At 37.1% G+C, this 19,688-nt stretch overlaps 1 protein-coding gene across 1 annotated transcript; it reads left to right on the forward strand.

Annotated features, from left to right (window-relative positions):
• The first annotated feature begins 736 nt into the window (after nucleotides 1-736).
• On the forward strand, nucleotides 737-18,610 carry LOC137821658 (E3 ubiquitin-protein ligase UPL1). Its single transcript, XM_068626357.1, has 17 exons — nucleotides 737-956; nucleotides 1,178-1,298; nucleotides 5,167-5,262; nucleotides 5,339-5,542; nucleotides 5,684-12,206; nucleotides 12,317-13,377; nucleotides 13,447-13,746; nucleotides 13,833-14,037; nucleotides 14,280-14,539; nucleotides 14,622-14,908; nucleotides 15,227-16,325; nucleotides 16,406-16,552; nucleotides 16,660-16,740; nucleotides 16,832-17,057; nucleotides 17,189-17,328; nucleotides 18,087-18,193; nucleotides 18,323-18,610. Exons 2-17 carry the CDS (start codon nucleotides 1,203-1,205, stop codon nucleotides 18,423-18,425), a joined length of 10,935 nt encoding a protein of 3,644 aa, XP_068482458.1. The 5' UTR covers nucleotides 737-956; nucleotides 1,178-1,202; the 3' UTR covers nucleotides 18,426-18,610.
• Nucleotides 18,611-19,688: the final 1,078 nt, after the last annotated feature.

The raw sequence follows: 19,688 nt of genomic DNA on the forward strand, positions 1-19,688 counted from the left end.
AATATTATAAGAATAAAAATAATAAAAATAAATACAATACAGTGAATGGAAAAAACAACAATTCCACAAATAAAGTTGAATAATACAATTATCAGTAAAAAAGATAAAAAAATAAAAAACATTATTCTATATCTATCCTGAGTTTTTTTCACTAGAAATTAAAAAAAATAATATTTTTTACGTGATTTTTACTTAAAAAAATTCTCAAAGTATAAAAAAGGTAACTAATTTAAACTTTATAAAAGGTTATGATAATTATTTTATAAAATAACTAATATTAAAATGTTATAATCTATAGTTAATATGATATTTCTAACATACCTCTTTTTCACGTAGTGCGAACTTATACATTTGACTATATATTATAAGTGATTGATAATAGATGATTTGATAAGACCAACAAACACTCGTTATGATAAAATAAAAAATGACTCTTATACCATATTAACTCAACTTTATAAAATCGAAACATTTGAGATTTGTACCTGCCTATATATTATGAAATGTCCTAATGTCTAGTCTATTTTCAACAACTAACTAAGATTAAATAAATAGTTTCATTTTTTTAAAAATTATTCTAGAATTTATGTTAATGATTTCCGTATATATAAGAAATACAGATTATTTTTAAATTTAATATATTAAATAGGTTTATTTACACGTAAAAAGAAGGTATAATAATATTATTATTATTACATAGCATAGTATGAAAAAAGAAAAGAAAACCTGAAAATCCATGGAAGGGCAATAGTGGAAAAACGTTGGTAGTCCATTCTTGGAACACCGCCTGCACCTGCAAGCAATACAAAGAGGCTCTTCACCACCTCTCACTATTTATACTGTATTCTTTGTTTCACAAAAAAGGGCTAATTTTTTCTCTTCTACAAAATACAACAATTTTATTCTAACAACGCCGATTCCCAACCCCAACCCTTTCTTCTCTCACACTCCTATGTGTATGCTCTCACTCTCTCTTCTCTCATCTCTCGCGGTTACTTGTTTCTCTCTCTTTCTTCTTCAAAATACGATCTGCGTTTTCTTCCCAACGCCAATTTCCGATTTCCTTCAATTTTTGCGCGGGTTGTGAATACTTCGGGGAATGGGTGGATTCTGCGTTGTTCTTATATTTGCTAATTGTTTTCATTTTGCGTTTTTTTTATTGTAATTAAATCTGCAGTTCAAAGTAGCGAAGCTGAGGGCAGATGACAAGCGTGAGATCGAGTTGGCCTTCGAGGCTGCGCCAACTTCTATCGAGCGAGGGTTCCATTGGCCCTTCCGTCAAACTCGACTCTGACCCTGTCAGTCTTCCATCTCGCTACCACTCATACTTTCTTTGTTTATTTTTGTGTGTTTAATTTTTAATTTCCTTTTTCGTTCAACTGTTATCATAATTGGGAAGTGCGGTAGTTGATTGTGTGACTATTTTGCCGTTCTCCAAGGAAGCAGTTGTAACTTGGCAATGTTTGTGGATTTTTTATTGGTTGTTTATTTTTTTTGGGTTGTATGTTCTCACTAATTCATTGTGTTGGAGTTCTCAAATGCTCTGTTATGCATGCGTGTGGGAGATTGAAGGAATTGATAGTGTCGTTGTTTGAATTTAGCATAGGTAGAACTGTGATAGCATGTGCTGTAGTTAGAAATTGAAATTGAAATTGCCCATTTTTGCATTCCTCACACTCCCTTTGTCATTGGTGGAATCAAACAGAGATTGAGTGAGCATTTGGTTGAAGTCTTCATGTTTAAAAGGAGTATTTTTAAGAAAAAGTTAACTTGTTAACTTTTAGGAAAGTGAAATGATTTTTTTAAGTGAAAATATTGGGTTCAGATTTAGCCTGATTATAGCCAGTGGTAACAATGTTGTCAAATCAATGACGTGTGTTGTAGCAATCTATAGGCTGTTGCATTCCGCTGTTTTAGTTTTTATTGTGTTGTGTTTGAATAGCAGAATGTGATAGTTGACTTTGGCTGAAGACAAACTTAATAGGAACTTGTGCAATTCCATTCGTACCTAACAAGCATAACTTATGAGTTAAGTTTGAATTGCACAACTGCATGCGTGGAAAAAACTAATTTTTGGGAAAATAATTGTGTTTTTTCTCTCTCAAAAGATCTCTCTTCTAAATAAAGGAAAGGAACCATCTATTTTCCATCATAAGTGTATGTTGGGAAAAAAATTATGGATAAATTTGTCTTTTTTTCTAATCTCTCAAGAAGTTGGCAAAACTTACATCTTATCTTTTCCTTTTCTTGTATACATTATTTATAAAATTGGTTTAGGTTTCATTCACAACAAAGAACAATGTTATACAAGATACCTATAAAGCAGTTACTTCTGAAAAGTAGGAAATATAATAAGGATATTTTAAAAATTTCCACTAGAGCAAAAATGTCACTTATAATTAATTGAGATTTTATTAATTTCACCATCTCAATAATGGGAGTACAACAATGTATTTATAGGCATCACACTGCTTATCACCGTTTAACTATTATGTGCTTCCACTCGGCATCATTTGACTAATATATGGTACCATCTGTATCAGCTGATAGCTTTACAAACTGAACTAGCTGATAGCTTTAAAACACTGACAAATCTACTAACTTATTTCTACTAAAATCACCCCTCAAACTGAAGGAGAAAGATTTTTCAAAAGAAAAATTCTTCACATTGAGTTTGCTTCAAAGAAACATAAATCAAGCTGAAGATAGAGGCTTGGTCAGTACGTGTGCCCACTGATCAAGAGTTGCTTGGCCTTAGCCTTTTCTCGCACAAAGAAAACATCCATCTCCTTTTGTTTAGTGCAATTATAAAAGACTGGATTGTGGGATGTAAGATGAGTAGGTCCCTAAAGATCAGTAAAAACAAGTTCTATGGGAGAGTATACAGACTTTGGGGCATGAGAAGGCAATTTTTGTGACTTGCCAACGCAACAGAATGAACAAAAATAAGAATCAACTTTATTGGATGGAGAAATGTTAGAATATTTCAGTACAATTTACATTACATGATTATTTGGACAACCAAGTCTATTGTGCCACATGTGGACACTGTTATTTATAAAGGACAAATTGATAAGATTTGATTTATGGACATCAGTTTTAACCGTGCTAAACAAAGAGCAAGGTGTGGGTGAATAGCTGAGAGATTTAGAGGACAACTGCAACTGAACAACTGTGAAGTTGGAGATTATTGAATGAGCAAAGTCCATCAACACCTACAACTCCTTGAAGAAGAACATTATTCGTCCTTGGGATTTGACAAGACATTCGTTGGAATGAAATTAAAAAAGAAAACAGAATTATCTTTGGCAAATTGACTAACACTCAACAAATTTGTAGTAATAGAAGGGACATGTAACACACTTTTTTAGTTAAAAAGTGATATGTGAATCATAAGGTGACACCTAGGAAGAGAAACTAACACTGCAAATACTTAAACATGCACCATTGCCTATGAAAATTTGGTCTGGACCATCAAAATGTTGAAGCTGTTTAATATTTGAAGGTTCACCAGTAACGTAAAAGCTTGCACCAGAGTCTGGTATTCAAGATGTATTGGCATTTCCTTGAGAATTAGACTTCACCAGCGTAACACTTGATTGAGTATTCTTGCCAGGCTTGTTATTAGGATTTATCCAAGCTTATGAATACATATTTACAGTATTAAATTTAAACTATAACACTGAACTATCTGACAACTGTACTAACTTATTTCTACTAATAGAGTATGATTGCCTAGCTTATAGTAGTTATGCTACCTTATAATTTAATTTAGGTATGCTATTACTGTGTGTTACTGACATTACTAGTTACTTTTTTTTTTTTTTGATCAGCAAAGAATTAAATTAATTAAAATGGGATACTTTAGGGGTGTCCCAGCCCGTTTACAGATAATGTTTACAGATAAAGAGGATGATATCTATCTATATGGCACCTCTTCCCTTCCTAAAAAAACTACCATCCATGGACCATAAAAACAATTTGCACCTAGAACAGGGACCATATCCTAGATGAATCAAAGCAAGTACTTCTTTTAGAGCAAAGACCCCACCACCAGCAGTTTATGACATTCTTCCATCGCTGCCAAGCATACCTAAATCCAATGTGGCAGCAACCTTGAATCGGCCTTGTAGAGCAGCTTACAAGTTACTTATTCCAATAGTTATTCAGTCACTTACTATTAATGACTTGACAAGCATGTAAATAAGTGATGTGGTAAAGCTTTGCGATAGGCTTAAACTTATGTTGTTAATAATAAATTAGCAATACATCTGCAGCCTTCTGTATGCATTTTTGTTGCATGACCTAAACTTTGTTCATAGAATGTTTCAATACTTTTGATTAACAATGGGGTATAGAGTCATTCTTATGTTTCCAAGAAGTAGTCAGTTGTTAGTATATGAATTGGAGTGCCACACTACTAATATAAGTGGTGGCCAGATAAAAATATTTGCTAGTAGTATAGAATTCTCACATTACTTCCTGGTAATTATAGGGGCTTTTAACCTTTTATGCAGATATTTCTTAAACTTAATGGGGGCGTTTCACATTTGAGTGAATTTTTTGTTTATGACTTTTGGTGATTGTGACTTTATGCATGCAAAAGTGTTAACATGCCTACTTAGAATGTGAGAAAATATGGCATTTTCTAGCTTTTATCAAGGTTTGGATTTTGACGCTCTGTTTTCTTGTGCATTCATTGTTTTTCAGTGACAATGTCTTTTGGGTTCTTATAAATTTTGCATGCTGCATGCTAGTATGCACATGCTCATTTTGATTAAACTAATATTTCTATGTCCATTTTTCATATTGTATGGCTGAGTATTACTACTATTATTACTACTACTACCACTACTATTGTTCTGCTAAATTGATTAATACTGTTTTTTTTTTCCAAATTGATTAACATGAATGGTTTGTAGAAGTGTAACAACAAGTATGTTTTTGGAATTTGCTTCAACTGTGCTGCAAAATTTCCATTTTTAGATGCACTAGTATTAGTATATATGTTCATATTATTTGTGGTTACATCATGTTCACTTCTATCTATTCACATATCCTGATGATTCGTGGTCGTGCTTCTCTGAAATTCTATTGGCTTAATTTTTGTTGTTATTTCCCTTCTTACCCATCTAGCTTATGTGTTATGTGATTGATTGATTTCAGCCTCCTAAGATCAAAACCTTCATTGATAAGGTCATTCAATGTCCATTACAAGATATAGCTATACCCCTCTTTGGCTTTCAGTGGGAGTATAATAAGGTAATAAAATTATGAGTTGCAGCATATAGTATTCTGCTTTTTCTCCTCATAGACTTATGTATTTGTTTTACATCAGGGGAATTTTCATCACTGGAGACCATTGCTACTTCATTTTGATACATATTTCAAGACATATTTATCAGGTCGAAATGACCTGACATTGGCTGATAATTTAGAAGTTGACATTCCATTACCAAAACATGCAATTCTACAAATACTACGGGTGATACAAATAGTTTTAGAGAACTGTCCAAACAAGAGTTCTTTTGATGGCTTGGAGGTAATAGGAAGAGAAATTGTGTCCTATTTTAAAATAATCTTATTTCATTTTCATGTGTCACTCTATCCTTTCTTTAAAGTCAAGTGATTTATTTGTGGGTTATTTGATACTATTGTTTTCTGATATATCTCCCCTTTTCAGCACTTCAAGCTTTTACTAGCATCAACAGATCCTGAGATTATTATTGCAACATTAGAAACTCTTGCAGCACTTGTAAAAATAAATCCTTCTAAGCTTCATGGAAGTGCAAAAATGGTTGGTTGTGGTTCAGTGAATAGCTATCTCCTGTCCCTAGCACAGGGGTGGGGAAGCAAGGAGGAGGGCATGGGTTTGTATTCTTGTATTGTGGCAAATGAGAAAGCTCAGGATGAGGCACTCTGTTTGTTTCCTTCTGATGTAGGGAATGGTAGTGATCAATCCAATTACTGCATGGGTTCTACTTTGTATTTTGAATTGCATGTACCTATTGCCCAAAGCAAAGAACAAAATGTAGATACAGTTTCTTCAAGTTTGAGAGTAATACACATAGCAGATATGCATTTGCGCAAAGAAGATGATTTGACAATGTTGAAGCAATGCATTGAGCAATATAATGTTCCACCCGAGCTCCGATTTTCATTGCTCACGAGAATTAGGTATGCTCGTGCCTTCCGATCTGCGAGAATAAGCAGGCTTTATAGCAGGATTTGCCTTCTTGCTTTCGTTGTGTTGGTCCAATCCAGTGATGCTCATGATGAGCTTGTGTCCTTTTTTGCTAATGAACCAGAATACACCAATGAATTGATTAGAGTTGTGCGATCTGACGAAACCATATCTGGATCTATTAGAACACTTGTAATGCTTGCATTAGGAGCCCAGTTAGCAGCATATACATCATCTCATGAACGTGCACGGATACTGAGTGGATCTAGTATGAACTTCACCGGAGGGAATCGCATGATACTACTCAATGTACTTCAGAGGGCTATTTTGTCATTGAAGAGTTCTAGTGATCCAACTTCCTTTGCTTTTGTTGAGGCACTTCTTCAATTCTATCTCCTGCATGTAGTGTCAACGTCTTCTGGGAGTAACATCAGAGGTTCTGGCATGGTACCCACATTCTTGCCTCTTCTGGAGGATTCTGATCCTGCTCATATTCATCTTGTTTGTTTAGCAGTGAAAACCCTTCAGAAACTTATGGATTGTAGTAATTCAGCTGTATCTTTGTTTAAAGAGTTAGGGGGTGTTGAGCTTTTGGCTCAAAGATTGCAGATAGAGGTTCATAGGGTCATTGGGTTGGTTGGAGAAAATGATAATGTGATGCTCACTGGTGAAAAATCAAGACTTAGTTCTCATCAGCTTTACTCTCAGAAGAGGCTGATAAAAGTGTCTCTTAAGGCTCTTGGTTCTGCAACGTATGCCCCAGCAAACTCTACCAGATCTCAACACTCCCATGATAGTTCATTACCTGCAACTTTAGTCATGATATTTCAGAATGTAGATAAGTTTGGAGGTGACATTTATTACTCAGCTGTTACTGTTATGAGTGAAATAATCCACAAAGACCCTACATGCTTTTCTTCTCTACATGAAATGGGCCTTCCCAATGCATTTTTATCTTCAGTTGTATCTGGGATACTTCCTTCATCAAAGGCTCTAACATGCATTCCGAATGGCCTTGGGGCTATTTGTCTTAACGCCAAAGGCTTAGAGATTGTTCGAGAAACTTCTTCGTTGCAGTTCCTTGCCAACATCTTTACAAGCAGAAAGTATGTCCTTGCCATGAACGAAGCTATTGTTCCGCTTGCAAATTCTGTGGAGGAACTTCTTCGACATGTGTCTTCTTTGAGAAGTACTGGTGTTGACATTATCATCGAAATCATCCATAAAATTGCATCTTTTGGAGATGGTATTGATACAGGATCTTCTTCAGGAAAAGCTAATGAGGACAGTACAATGGAAAACAATTCTGAAGACAAAGGAAAGGAAAGCCGTTGTTGCCTTGTAGGTACCACAGAGACTACTGCTGAAGGGATAAGTGATGAGCAATTCATTCAGCTTTGCATTTTTCATTTGATGGTATTGATTCACCGTACTATGGAAAATTCTGAAACATGTCGGCTATTTGTAGAAAAATCAGGAATTGAAGCTTTGTTGAAGCTGCTTTTACGACCAACGATTGCACAATCCTCAGATGGCATGTCTATTGCTTTGCATAGCACCATGGTCTTTAAGGGGTTTGCTCAACATCACTCCACTCCTTTGGCACATGCCTTTTGTACCTCTCTTAGAGAGCACTTGAATGAAGCATTAACTGGGTTTGGTGCATCTTCAAGACCTTTGTTGCTGGATCCAAAGATGACAATTGATAAGATATTTTCTTCACTTTTCCTGGTTGAGTTTCTTCTCTTTCTTGCTGCTTCAAAAGACAACCGTTGGGTGACTGCTTTGCTTACAGAATTTGGAAATGGTAATAAAGATGTTCTTGAAAACATTGGACATGTCCACCGTGAAGTTTTGTGGCAAATTGCTCTTCTTGAAAATGCAAAGCCTGATATTGAAGATGATGGTTCTTGTTCTACTAATGATTCACAACAGACAGACGTTGATGCAAATGAAACTGCAGAGCAAAGGTACAATTCTATTAGGCAATTTCTTGATCCTTTACTCAGGAGGAGGACTTCAGGATGGAGTGTAGAATCACAGTTTTTTGACCTTATTAACCTGTATCGAGATTTGGGTCGTGCCCCCAATTCTCAGCACCGATCAAATTCTGTTGGTGCCACAAACAGACGGTTAGGATCCAGTAACTTGTTGCATCCTTCCGAGTCTGCAGATGTTCCAGGGTCTGCGAATAAGAAGGAATGTGACAAGCAGAGAACGTATTATACCTCTTGTTGTGACATGGTTAGATCACTTTCATTTCATATTACACATTTGTTCCAAGAGTTGGGAAAAGTAATGCTGCAACCTTCTCGCCGTCGTGATGATATTGTGAGTGTAAGCCCGACTTCAAAATCAGTGGCTTCTACTTTCGCTACCATTGCTTTAGATCACATGAATTTTGGTGGCCATGTGGAGGAAGCATCCATATCAACAAAATGTCGTTATTTTGGTAAAGTCATTGATTTTATTGATGGGATTCTAATGGAAAGGTCCGAGTCCTGCAACCCCATTTTACTGAATTGCTTGTATGGGCATGGAGTTATTCAATCAGTATTGACCACATTTGAAGCCACTAGTCAGTTGCTATTTGCAGTTAATCGGACTCCTGCATCGCCAATGGAAACTGATGATGGGAATGTGAAGCACGATGACAAGGACGATACTGATCATCTGTGGATATATGGTTCTTTAGCTAGTTATGGTAAATTTATGGACCATCTAGTGACCTCCTCTTTCATATTATCTTCTTTCACAAAGCCTTTACTAGCACAACCCCTTAGTGGTGATACCCCATTTCCACGAGATGCTGAGATATTTGTTAAAGTCCTCCAATCTATGGTGTTGAAGGCTGTGCTCCCAGTTTGGACACATTCTCAGTTCGTTGATTGTAGTCATGAATTTATTTCTAATGTTATCTCTATCATTAGGCATGTTTATTCAGGGGTGGAAGTAAAAAATGTAAATGTCAGTGCACGTATTACTGGGCCTCCTCCTAATGAAACAACAATTTCAACCATTGTAGAGATGGGATTTTCCAGGCCTAGAGCAGAGGAAGCTTTAAGGCATGTTGGATCAAATAGTGTGGAGTTGGCGATGGAGTGGTTGTTTTCCCATCCAGAGGACATGCAAGAAGATGATGAACTTGCTCGTGCACTAGCCATGTCCCTTGGAAACTCTGAATCAGAGCCCAAGGATGTTGCAGCAAGTGACAATGTTCCTCAGCTTGAGGAAGAGGTGGTCCATCTTCCTCCTGTTGATGAGTTGTTATCAACTTGCACTAAACTTCTTCAAAAGGAACCTCTTGCTTTTCCTGTTCGTGACTTGCTCATGATGATCTGCTCTCAGAATGATGGTCAATATAGATCTAATGTTGTCACTTTTATTGTTGATCGGATCAAGGAATGCGGATTGATTTCTGGTAATGGAAATAATACCATGCTTTCTGCTTTATTTCATGTTCTTGCTTTGATTCTTAATGAGGATGTTGTTTCGCGGGAAGCTGCTTCAAAGAGTGGTTTGATAAATATTGCTTCAGATCTACTTTACCAGTGGGATTCTAGTCTTGGTGACAGGGAGAAACATCATGTGCCAAAATGGGTTGCAACTGCCTTTCTGGCACTGGAGAGGCTTTTGCAAGTGGATCAAAAATTGAATTATGAAATTGCAGAGTTGTTGAAGAAGGAAGTTGTGAATGTTCAGCAGACATCAGTTCTCATTGATGAGGATAAGCAACACAAATTACAATCTGCATTGGGACTTTCTACCAAGTATGCAGATGTACTTGAACAGAAGAGACTTGTTGAGATAGCTTGTAGTTATATGAAGAACCAAGTTCCCTCAGACACAATGCATGCTATTTTGCTACTTTGTTCCAATCTTACGAGGAATCATTCTGTTGCTCTTACCTTTTTCGATGCTGGTGGTTTAAGTTCGCTTCTTTCTCTGCCAACCAGTAGCCTCTTTCCTGGGTTTGACAATGTTGCTGCTGGTATTGTCCGTCATGTTATTGAAGATCCACTAACTCTTCAGCAAGCAATGGAATCCGAGATAAAACACAGTCTTATAGCTGCACCTAACCGCCATCCAAATGGGAGGGTCAATCCGCGAAATTTCCTGTTAAGTTTAGCTTCAGTAATTTCTCGGGATCCAATAATATTTATGCAAGCTGCTCAGTCTGTTTGCCAAGTTGAAATGGTTGGTGAAAGACCTTACATTGTCTTGTTGAAAGATCGGGATAAAGAGAAATCCAAGGAGAAGGATAAATCACATAATCATGATGGAAAAGTTTGTTTGGGAAGTACAACCACAACAGCTCCTGGGAATGTGCATGGGAAACTTCACGACTCAAACTCAAAGAATGTCAAATACAAAAAGCCCACTCAAAGTTTTGTTAACGTGATAGAACTTCTTCTTGAATCTATATGCACATTTGTTGCCCCTTCTCTTAAGGATGATAATGTTTCAAATGTCGTCCGTGGCTCCCCAACATCAAGTGACATGGACATTGAGGTTTCTACAGTTAGGGGGAAAGGAAAAGCAGTTGCTACTGTGTCTGGAGGAAATGAAACTAGCTGTGAGGAAGCATCTGCATCACTTGCAAAGATAGTATTTATTTTGAAGCTTCTGATGGAGATATTGTTGATGTATTCATCGTCTGTTCATGTCCTACTTCGACGGGATGCTGAAATGAGCAGCACTAAGGGCATTAATCAAAAGAATCATTCTGGTTTTGGTGCAGGAGGTATATTCTACCATATTCTTCGTAATTTTATCCCTCACTCTCGAAATTCCAAAAAGGACAAGAAAGGTGATGGTGATTGGAGGCAGAAACTAGCAACTAGGGCTAATCAATTTATGGTAGCTGCTTGTGTTCGGTCTTCAGAGGCAAGGAGGAGGGTTTTTACAGAGATTAGCCATATAATTAATGAATTTGTTGATTCATGTAACAGCGTTATGCCAAAGCCACCATGCAATGAAATTCAAGTTTTTGTTGATCTACTTAATGATATTTTGGCTGCTCGGACACCTGCTGGCTCAAGCATATCATCTGAGGCCTCTGTAACTTTTATGGATGCTGGTCTTGTTAAATCTTTTACTCATACACTACAGGTTTTGGACTTGGACCATGCTGACTCATCTAAAGTTGCTACTGGTATTATCAAAGCTCTTGAATTAGTAACCAAGGAACATGTTCATTCAGTTGAATCGAGTGCGGGAAGGGGTGATAATCAAACAAAGCCTTCTGATCCTAGTCAATCCGGAAGAATGGATAATATTGGTCACACATCTCAGTCTCAGTCCATGGAAACATCTCAGGCCAATCACGATTCCCTTCAAGTTGACCGTGTTGGGTCGTATAATGTGATCCAGTCTTATGGTGGGTCTGAAGCTGTTATTGATGATATGGAACATGATCTTGATGGGGGCTTTGTTCCTTCTAATGAAGATGAGTTCATGCATGAAACTGGGGATGATTCTAGAGGTCGTGAGACTGGAATTGAAAATGTGGGGCTACAATTTGAAATCCAATCCCATGGACAAGAAAATCTTGACGATGAGGATGAGGGGGATATGTCCGGAGATGAGGGTGAAGATGTAGATGAAGATGACGAAGATGACGAGGAACACAATGATTTGGAAGAAGATGAAGTCCATCACTTGCCACATCCTGACACTGATCATGATGATCATGAGATTGATGATGATTTTGATGAAGTGATGGAGGAGGAGGAAGAGGAGGATGAGGATGAGGATGATGAAGATGGTGTTATACTAAGACTTGAGGAGGGAATTAATGGAATTAATGTTTTTGATCATATTGAGGTTTTTGGAAGAGACAATAGTTTTCCAAATGAATCTCTTCACGTGATGCCAGTTGAAGTTTTTGGATCCAGACGTCCAGGGCGTACCACCTCTATTTACAGCCTTTTGGGCAGAAGTGGTGATAATGCTGCTCCTTCACGCCATCCACTTTTAGTTGGTCCTTCTTCCTCATTCCACCCATCTAGTGTCCAATCAGGTCAGTTCCTTTATCAAATTGTTGTTGATGTTTTATTATAATAACGTTTTCCCCTTTCTTTGTTTTCCAATTCACTAATTTCATGATTATGCATTGTTTTTAATTTACAGATAGTATAACAGAGAGCTCAACAGGGTTGGATAATATCTTTCGATCACTGCGGAGTGGACGTCATGGACACCGCTTGAACTTGTGGAGTGATAATAACCCGCAAAGCAGTGGGTCAAATGCTGGTGCTGTACCACAGGGCCTTGAGGAGTTCCTTGTCTCTCAATTGAGGCGACCTGCTGCTGACAAGTCATCTGATAATAATGTAGCAGAAGCAGGTCCTCAAAATAAAGTTGAGGTCCACCATATGCACAATTCTGCAGGTTCACAGCTAGAAATTCCAGTTGAAAACAATGCAATTCAAGGAGGTGGTGATGATGTGACTCCTGCATCTATTGATAACACTGAAAACAATGCTGATATTAGACCTGTAGGAAATGGAACTCTGCAAACAGATGTATCAAACACTCACTCTCAGGCTGTTGAGATGCAGTTTGAGCATAACGATGCATCTGTGCGAGATGTTGAAGCTGTGAGTCAGGAGAGTAGCGGTAGTGGGGCCACTTTTGGTGAAAGCCTTCGTAGCCTAGATGTTGAGATTGGAAGTGCTGATGGCCATGATGACGGTGGAGAAAGACAGGTTTCTGCAGATAGGATAGCAGGTGATTCACAGGCTGCACGTACAAGAAGAGCAACCGTGCCTTTTGGTCATTCCTCTCCTGTAGGTGTGAGAGATGCATCTCTCCACAGTGTTACTGAAGTTTCAGAAAATTCAAGCCGAGATGCAGATCAAGAAGGTCCAGCAGCTGAGCAGCAGGTGAACAGGGATACTGCATCAGCAGCAATCGATCCTGCCTTTTTGGATGCTCTTCCTGAGGAGCTGCGTGCTGAAGTTCTCTCAGCCCAGCAGGGTCAAGTGGCTCAACCATCAAATGCTGAGTCTCAAAACAATGGGGATATTGATCCTGAGTTCCTGGCAGCACTTCCCCCAGATATTCGAGCTGAAGTTCTAGCTCAGCAGCAAGCACAGAGATTACATCAATCTCAGGAGTTGGAAGGGCAACCTGTTGAAATGGATACTGTCTCAATAATTGCAACATTTCCTTCAGAATTAAGAGAAGAGGCAAGTTTGTCACTTGAATCCTGTTTTTACAAAAAGTGAGCATGTATCTGAAGATTTTTTTTTGTTCAGGTTCTATTAACATCCTCTGATGCTATCCTTGCCAACCTTACACCTGCCCTTGTTGCTGAGGCAAATATGTTGCGGGAAAGGTTTGCGCATCGATACAGTCGCACCCTCTTTGGTATGTATCCCAGAAGTCGTAGAGGCGAGACTTCTAGGCGTGAAGGTATTGGTTCTGTTCCAGATGGTGCAGGGGGAAGCATCACTTCACGCAGGTCTGCTGGAGCTAAGGTTGTTGAAGCTGATGGAGCACCTCTAGTTGACACCGAAGCTCTGCATGCCATGATTCGGTTATTTCGCCTAGTTCAGGTATTACTTGATTATAGGCACTGGAAGAAGTCCTTCAAAATAAACACAACTTAATTGGTTACACATTTTGTTTAAAAAAATTTCAGCCACTATACAAAGGTCAATTGCAGAGGCTTCTATTAAATCTTTGTGCCCATAGTGAAACAAGAGTTTCCCTGGTGAAAATTCTGATGGACTTACTATTACTTGATGTAAGAAAGCCGGCTAGTTATTTTAGTGCAGTTGAACCTCCATACAGACTTTATGGTTGTCAGAGCAATGTAATGTACTCACGTCCTCAATCTTTTGATGGTAAGAAAACTTGATTAACATTTTTTTCATACCTTGATCATATTTACTGTTATGGATTTAGTCAGTGCTTGGGTTTTGATTTTATATTTTCCTGGTTTTAATTTCTTAAAGGGACTTCTGTTTTATTATTCTTCAAGCTTGTTTTAACTAGTGACAGTTGATGTTATTTGGAAGATGTTCCTCGCACCCTCCTCCCCCCTCTGTAATGGTGGATAATTATTGATACTTGTTTAATTCTGTAGGAGTTCCCCCATTACTCTCTCGGCGAATACTTGAAACACTCACTTATCTTGCTCGCCATCACCCATACGTGGCAAAAATTTTGCTTCAGTTTAGGCTGCATCATCCTGGACTGAGAGAACCAGATAATGCTGATGTTGCACGTGGCAAAGCTGTGATGGTTGTTGAAGATGAAATGAATGCAGGATACATATCTATTGCAATGCTTCTGGGTCTCTTGAAACAACCCCTATATTTGAGGAGCATAGCTCATCTTGAGCAGGTGATGATTTGGTTTTATGGATATCTTTAGCACATCCAATTGCGTACTTGCTTAGAGTGCTAACATGATTTGCTGTTTTCAGTTGCTAAATTTGCTGGATGTTATCATTGATAGTGCTAGAAGCAAGTCTAGTTCATCTGATAGGTCTCAAATATCTACTGAGCCAGTATCAGGTCCACAAATTTCTGCAATGGATGTAGATGTGAATATTGATTCAGTTATATCTTCTGCTACGGATGCATCTCCTCAAGTCAATGAATCCTCTAAACCCACAACTTCCAGTAATAAGGAATGTCAGGCTCAGCAAGTATTGTGTGATCTACCACAAGCAGAACTTCAGCTCCTTTGCTCATTGCTTGCTCTAGAAGGGTATGGTTATGATTATGCTTGTTGATTAATGTTAACTCTTTTATCTGGGCTTTTGTCAGTTTGCCTTAATTTGGTGTATTTACTTTTGATATCTGAACTTACTTTGGGAGTGTGGTAAGAGTCATAAGTTTTCCTGGCATATGAGGTTCCGTTTTTTAATTATATCATTCATTACTTGGGTCTTGACACTTGTTCCATTTATGTTTAGTTTTATTACTACTCCACAATTCAAAGTCAATTGGGTCTGGCTATTGTTCTAAAAACAATGTAGAATTTAGTGATGTGGATTTCATCTAATATTTCTTTTATTATTTCCAGTTTGTCTGACAATGCATATGGTCTTGTTGCGGAGGTAATGAAAAAACTAGTTGCCATAGCTCCAATTCACTGTAAGTTTTTTGTCACTCATCTGGCAGAAGCAGTTCGAAATTTGACTTCATCTGCAATGGACGAGTTACGCACCTTCAGTGAGGCAATGAAAGCTCTTCTGAGTACAACGTCTTCTGATGGCGCAGCAATTTTAAGAGTTTTGCAAGCCTTGAGTTCCCTTGTCACCTTATTGGCTGAGAAAGAGAATGATGGAATAACTCCTGCCCTTTCTGAAGTTTGGGGAATCAATTCGGCCTTAGAGCCCTTGTGGCATGAGCTGAGCAGTTGTATAAGCAAGATAGAAGCCTACTCTGAGTCAGTATCCGAGTCTATTACCCCTTCTAGAACATCTGTGTCCAAACCATCCAATGTTATGCCTCCACTTCCAGCTGGTTCTCAAAATATTTTACCATACATAGAGTCATTTTTTGTTTTTTGCGAGAAGCTACATCCTGCTCAGTCAGGTGCTAGTACTGTCACAAATGTTCCTGTAATATCTGATGTGGAAGATGCCAGCACATCTGGTATTCGGCAGAAAACATCTGGATCTGCTACAAAACTAGATGAGAAACATGCTGCTTTTGCCAAGTTTTCAGAGAAACATAGGAAACTATTGAATGCTTTTATCAGGCAAAATCCTGGCTTGCTTGAGAAATCTTTTTCCCTTATGCTGAAGACTCCAAGATTTATTGATTTTGATAACAAGCGATCCCACTTCCGATCAAAAATTAAACATCAGCATGACCATCACCACAGTCCATTAAGAATATCAGTGAGAAGGGCATATGTTCTTGAGGATTCATATAACCAGCTTCGCATGAGATCAACTCAAGATTTGAAAGGAAGGTTGACTGTTCATTTCCAAGGTGAAGAAGGTATTGATGCAGGTGGGCTTACAAGGGAATGGTATCAATTGTTGTCTAGAGTTATTTTTGACAGAGGAGCATTGCTCTTTACTACAGTAGGCAATGAATCAACATTTCAGCCAAACCCTAACTCTGTTTACCAAACAGAACATCTATCTTATTTCAAATTTGTTGGCAGAGTGGTGAGTTCTTCTTACGAATGTTTTTAATGTATGCGTTTTGTTGCATATACCTTTTACTTATCCCTTTCTACATTATCCAGGTTGGAAAAGCATTATTTGATGGTCAGCTCTTGGATGTCCATTTTACTCGGTCATTCTACAAGCATATCCTTGGGGTCAAAGTTACATACCATGATATTGAAGCTATTGACCCTGCCTATTTCAGAAATTTGAAATGGATGCTTGAGGCAAGTGTCTTTTGTAGTTTTTCCGTTAGTCTTGTCAGTCTTTGCAATAGTTACCTTTCATATTTATTCATTGTGAAAATTGTCTCATGTTTATGGTATGACTGCAGAATGATATCAGTGATGTTCTGGATCTTACTTTTAGCATTGATGCAGATGAGGAAAAGTTGATTTTGTATGAGCGGACAGAGGTTCTGACTTTATTTCAAAACTATTGAGATAATTTTATTTGTGTATTGTATTGCACATTGTTTGTATCTAATTTTAATGAACTTTCTATAGGTAACTGATTATGAGCTGATTCCTGGTGGACGGAATATGAAAGTTACAGAGGAGAATAAGCACCAATATGTTGATTTGGTTGTTGAGCATCGGTTGACTACTGCTATTCGTCCTCAAATAAATGCTTTCTTGGAAGGGTTCAATGAATTGATTCCCAGGGAGTTAATATCTATATTCAATGACAAAGAGCTGGAATTATTGATCAATGGACTTCCTGATATTGATTGTGCGTTTTTTTCAATATTAACATTACCTTTATTGAGGCCACACATTTATGCTGGCTATCTTTATTAGTGTTCAAATTCATGAAAAGAAAATTTAACAATCTTTTCTACATTTCATTTCATTTCATTTCAGTGGATGACTTGAGAGCAAATACAGAATATTCTGGGTATAGTGGTGCATCACCGGTTATCCAATGGTTTTGGGAGGTTGTTCAGAGTTTCAGCAAAGAAGACAAAGCTAGATTGCTTCAGTTTGTGACAGGCACATCCAAGGTATTGCTTTTAAGCTTTAAACCTTCTGATCTTTATGTATTTATTTACAAAAAATCCCCTGTGATTTTCCATGTTGAATCATGGCCACTTTGCTGCTTGTGGCTTCACATTGGAATAATTTTATTTTCTGCTCAATACCTTTGTGTTTTGATGCAAAAGATGAATTCAATTAAATATTAGCAATATATATTCAAATCCAGTTCATGTGAATATCGAGAATCATGTAATATTGAGAAAGTTGAATACTTGTGTTTCAATGGAAATTCTTTAGTGAAAACGCACTCCTCAGATTTCCTATACGTACACAGTTGAAAAAGCTTTTGAACTAAACACAATAATTAATTCAATATTAAACCCTAAACCCTAAACACAATAATTAATATTATCTCCTCCTAACACAACAGACACATTTCAGAATTAATTAAGTTTTTGATTCACAATTGCCTTTAGCATTTAATGCAGCAATTTCCAGTAGCTTTTAATGCAGCATTTGCCAGTAGATTAGTTTCTATTCTAACAGACACTTAGGCAAGAAGTATAAGTAGTTGGCCTTGTTTTCGTGAGAACTATTAATTCAGTGATCTGAGTTGTGATGGAGATAAGACGCGCTAATTGTTTTGTTCCTGCTGTCAATTTACACCCTTGATCTAAGCTATACTGGTTTACCTCGAAAGACAGTATCTAATATCATTCTTATAATAATCAAATTATTATGTTCCTTGTTTTGTTAATCTGATCATGCAATATATAATTTTCAGGTGCCTTTGGAGGGATTTAGCGCTCTTCAAGGAATTTCAGGTTCCCAGAGGTTTCAGATACATAAAGCATATGGCAGTTCTGATCACTTGCCTTCTGCACATACTTGGTACCTTTTTTCTACTTTTCAGTTTATATTTTCTCAGCATTTTTTAGAGATTTCTTAGGTATTTAATCACTTGATGGATCAATTATTATGACGTCTTGACATTAGTAACACGGAGTATTTTTTATGCAGTTTCAATCAATTAGATTTGCCAGAGTATCCATCCAAACAACATTTGGAAAAGAGGTTACTTCTTGCCATTCATGAAGCAAATGAGGGATTCGGATTTGGTTGACAAGTTTTTTGTTTCTTTCTTTTTTGGGAGGGGTGGGGTACGAAAACAAACTGTATTACATTTTAGGTTACAAGCTATTTAAAAGCTTTTACTGGGGGTTGACAAGATTTTCAACATTATATCATGTTAATATGTTGTACAGTTCTATATTTGCAATGGGAAATGCTTCGGCGGTTTTTCAATAACCTGTTCACTGTGCCTTTGGGACCTACGGGTAACTCATTTTTCACTTGAGCAATATTTGATGAGATTCCAGAAAGATAAGTAGATCTCCTCAATATTAAAAATTCAATGTTTCCCTCAGACCTAAAATTTATTATTATTAGTCCAGATAAGCACCACTTCTTTGCTTGTTTTAGTTTTTATTTATCTTATTTTTGCTTCATATGCATGCTATTCTGAATTTTTTGTGGTATATGTTATATATATTTGTATTAAAAATTTCGTTTTTGCCTCAAGTTGAATAATATAGATATTTATGTATATAATTAGATTTGAGGAAAACTTAAATAAAATATATTCACAATCAGTGTTGCTTTGTTATTTTTTAATGTTTAGAATGGCCCGAGTGGGGTTTGCATTGAAGAAAACTTTTTAACTTTTCTGTATTTTATAATGTATGCGATCATTGTGTGATTATTTCTTGTTAATGAGAATTGAAATATAGTAATGAAAGAAAAAATGCGTAAAATAATAATGAAATTAAATTGTGTGCCGATTATTTTCTCATTTCTTTTCTTCAATTTCATCTTCATCAATTCTTAGCATTTAAAAATTATAAAATAACAGAAGAATATAAATATTTTGTTTTGCATAGAACTGTGCTGCAATAATTCCCACTCCGTCTTACACTGTGTTTGTTTTCAGTCAAATACTTTTCATGCAAATGGATATGTGGGTGCCATCCATGTTTGCATTCACTGAATATCGTGAAAATGCGACCAAGGAAAGGTGTGTCTCACTAAAGTGTGGAGAAAGAAAGCATGAGAAAACCAACTTGGGACCAATGACTTTACAATATTGTTCTTGAGACTTTATTCAAGAGTGTCTGCACGTAACAATGCCCATGTAGAGATTTTTGAGCTTTGCAGTACGGTGGAGTTCTTAAATAGTCATCAATGGAGGTAGATGAGTTCACTGGGTTCACAAGCGTGAGATATTTGGTGTGTGCGAGGTTTTTTGCTTAGAGCTGAGCTACTGAGAGTGATATGTATGTGTTTGAGGTTTAACACAACTGTTGGCGTGGTGGTTTGGTGCTCATTC

The sequence above is a fragment of the Phaseolus vulgaris genome, chromosome 9 (assembly GCF_051622355.1).
Source record: "Phaseolus vulgaris cultivar YP4 chromosome 9, ASM5162235v1, whole genome shotgun sequence".
Lineage (NCBI taxonomy): Eukaryota > Viridiplantae > Streptophyta > Magnoliopsida > Fabales > Fabaceae > Phaseolus > Phaseolus vulgaris.

Excerpts from the sequence above, each read along its gene's own strand:
- LOC137821658 (XM_068626357.1), top strand. The coding sequence starts at position 1,203 with ATGACAAGCGTGAGATCGAGTTGGCCTTCGAGGCTGCGCCAACTTCTA. Across the intron at positions 16,326-16,405 it reads TCAAATTTGTTGGCAGAGTG|GTTGGAAAAGCATTATTTGA; the intron begins GTGAGTTCTTCT and ends TACATTATCCAG. Across the intron at positions 17,329-18,086 it reads TTGTGACAGGCACATCCAAG|GTGCCTTTGGAGGGATTTAG; the intron begins GTATTGCTTTTA and ends TATAATTTTCAG.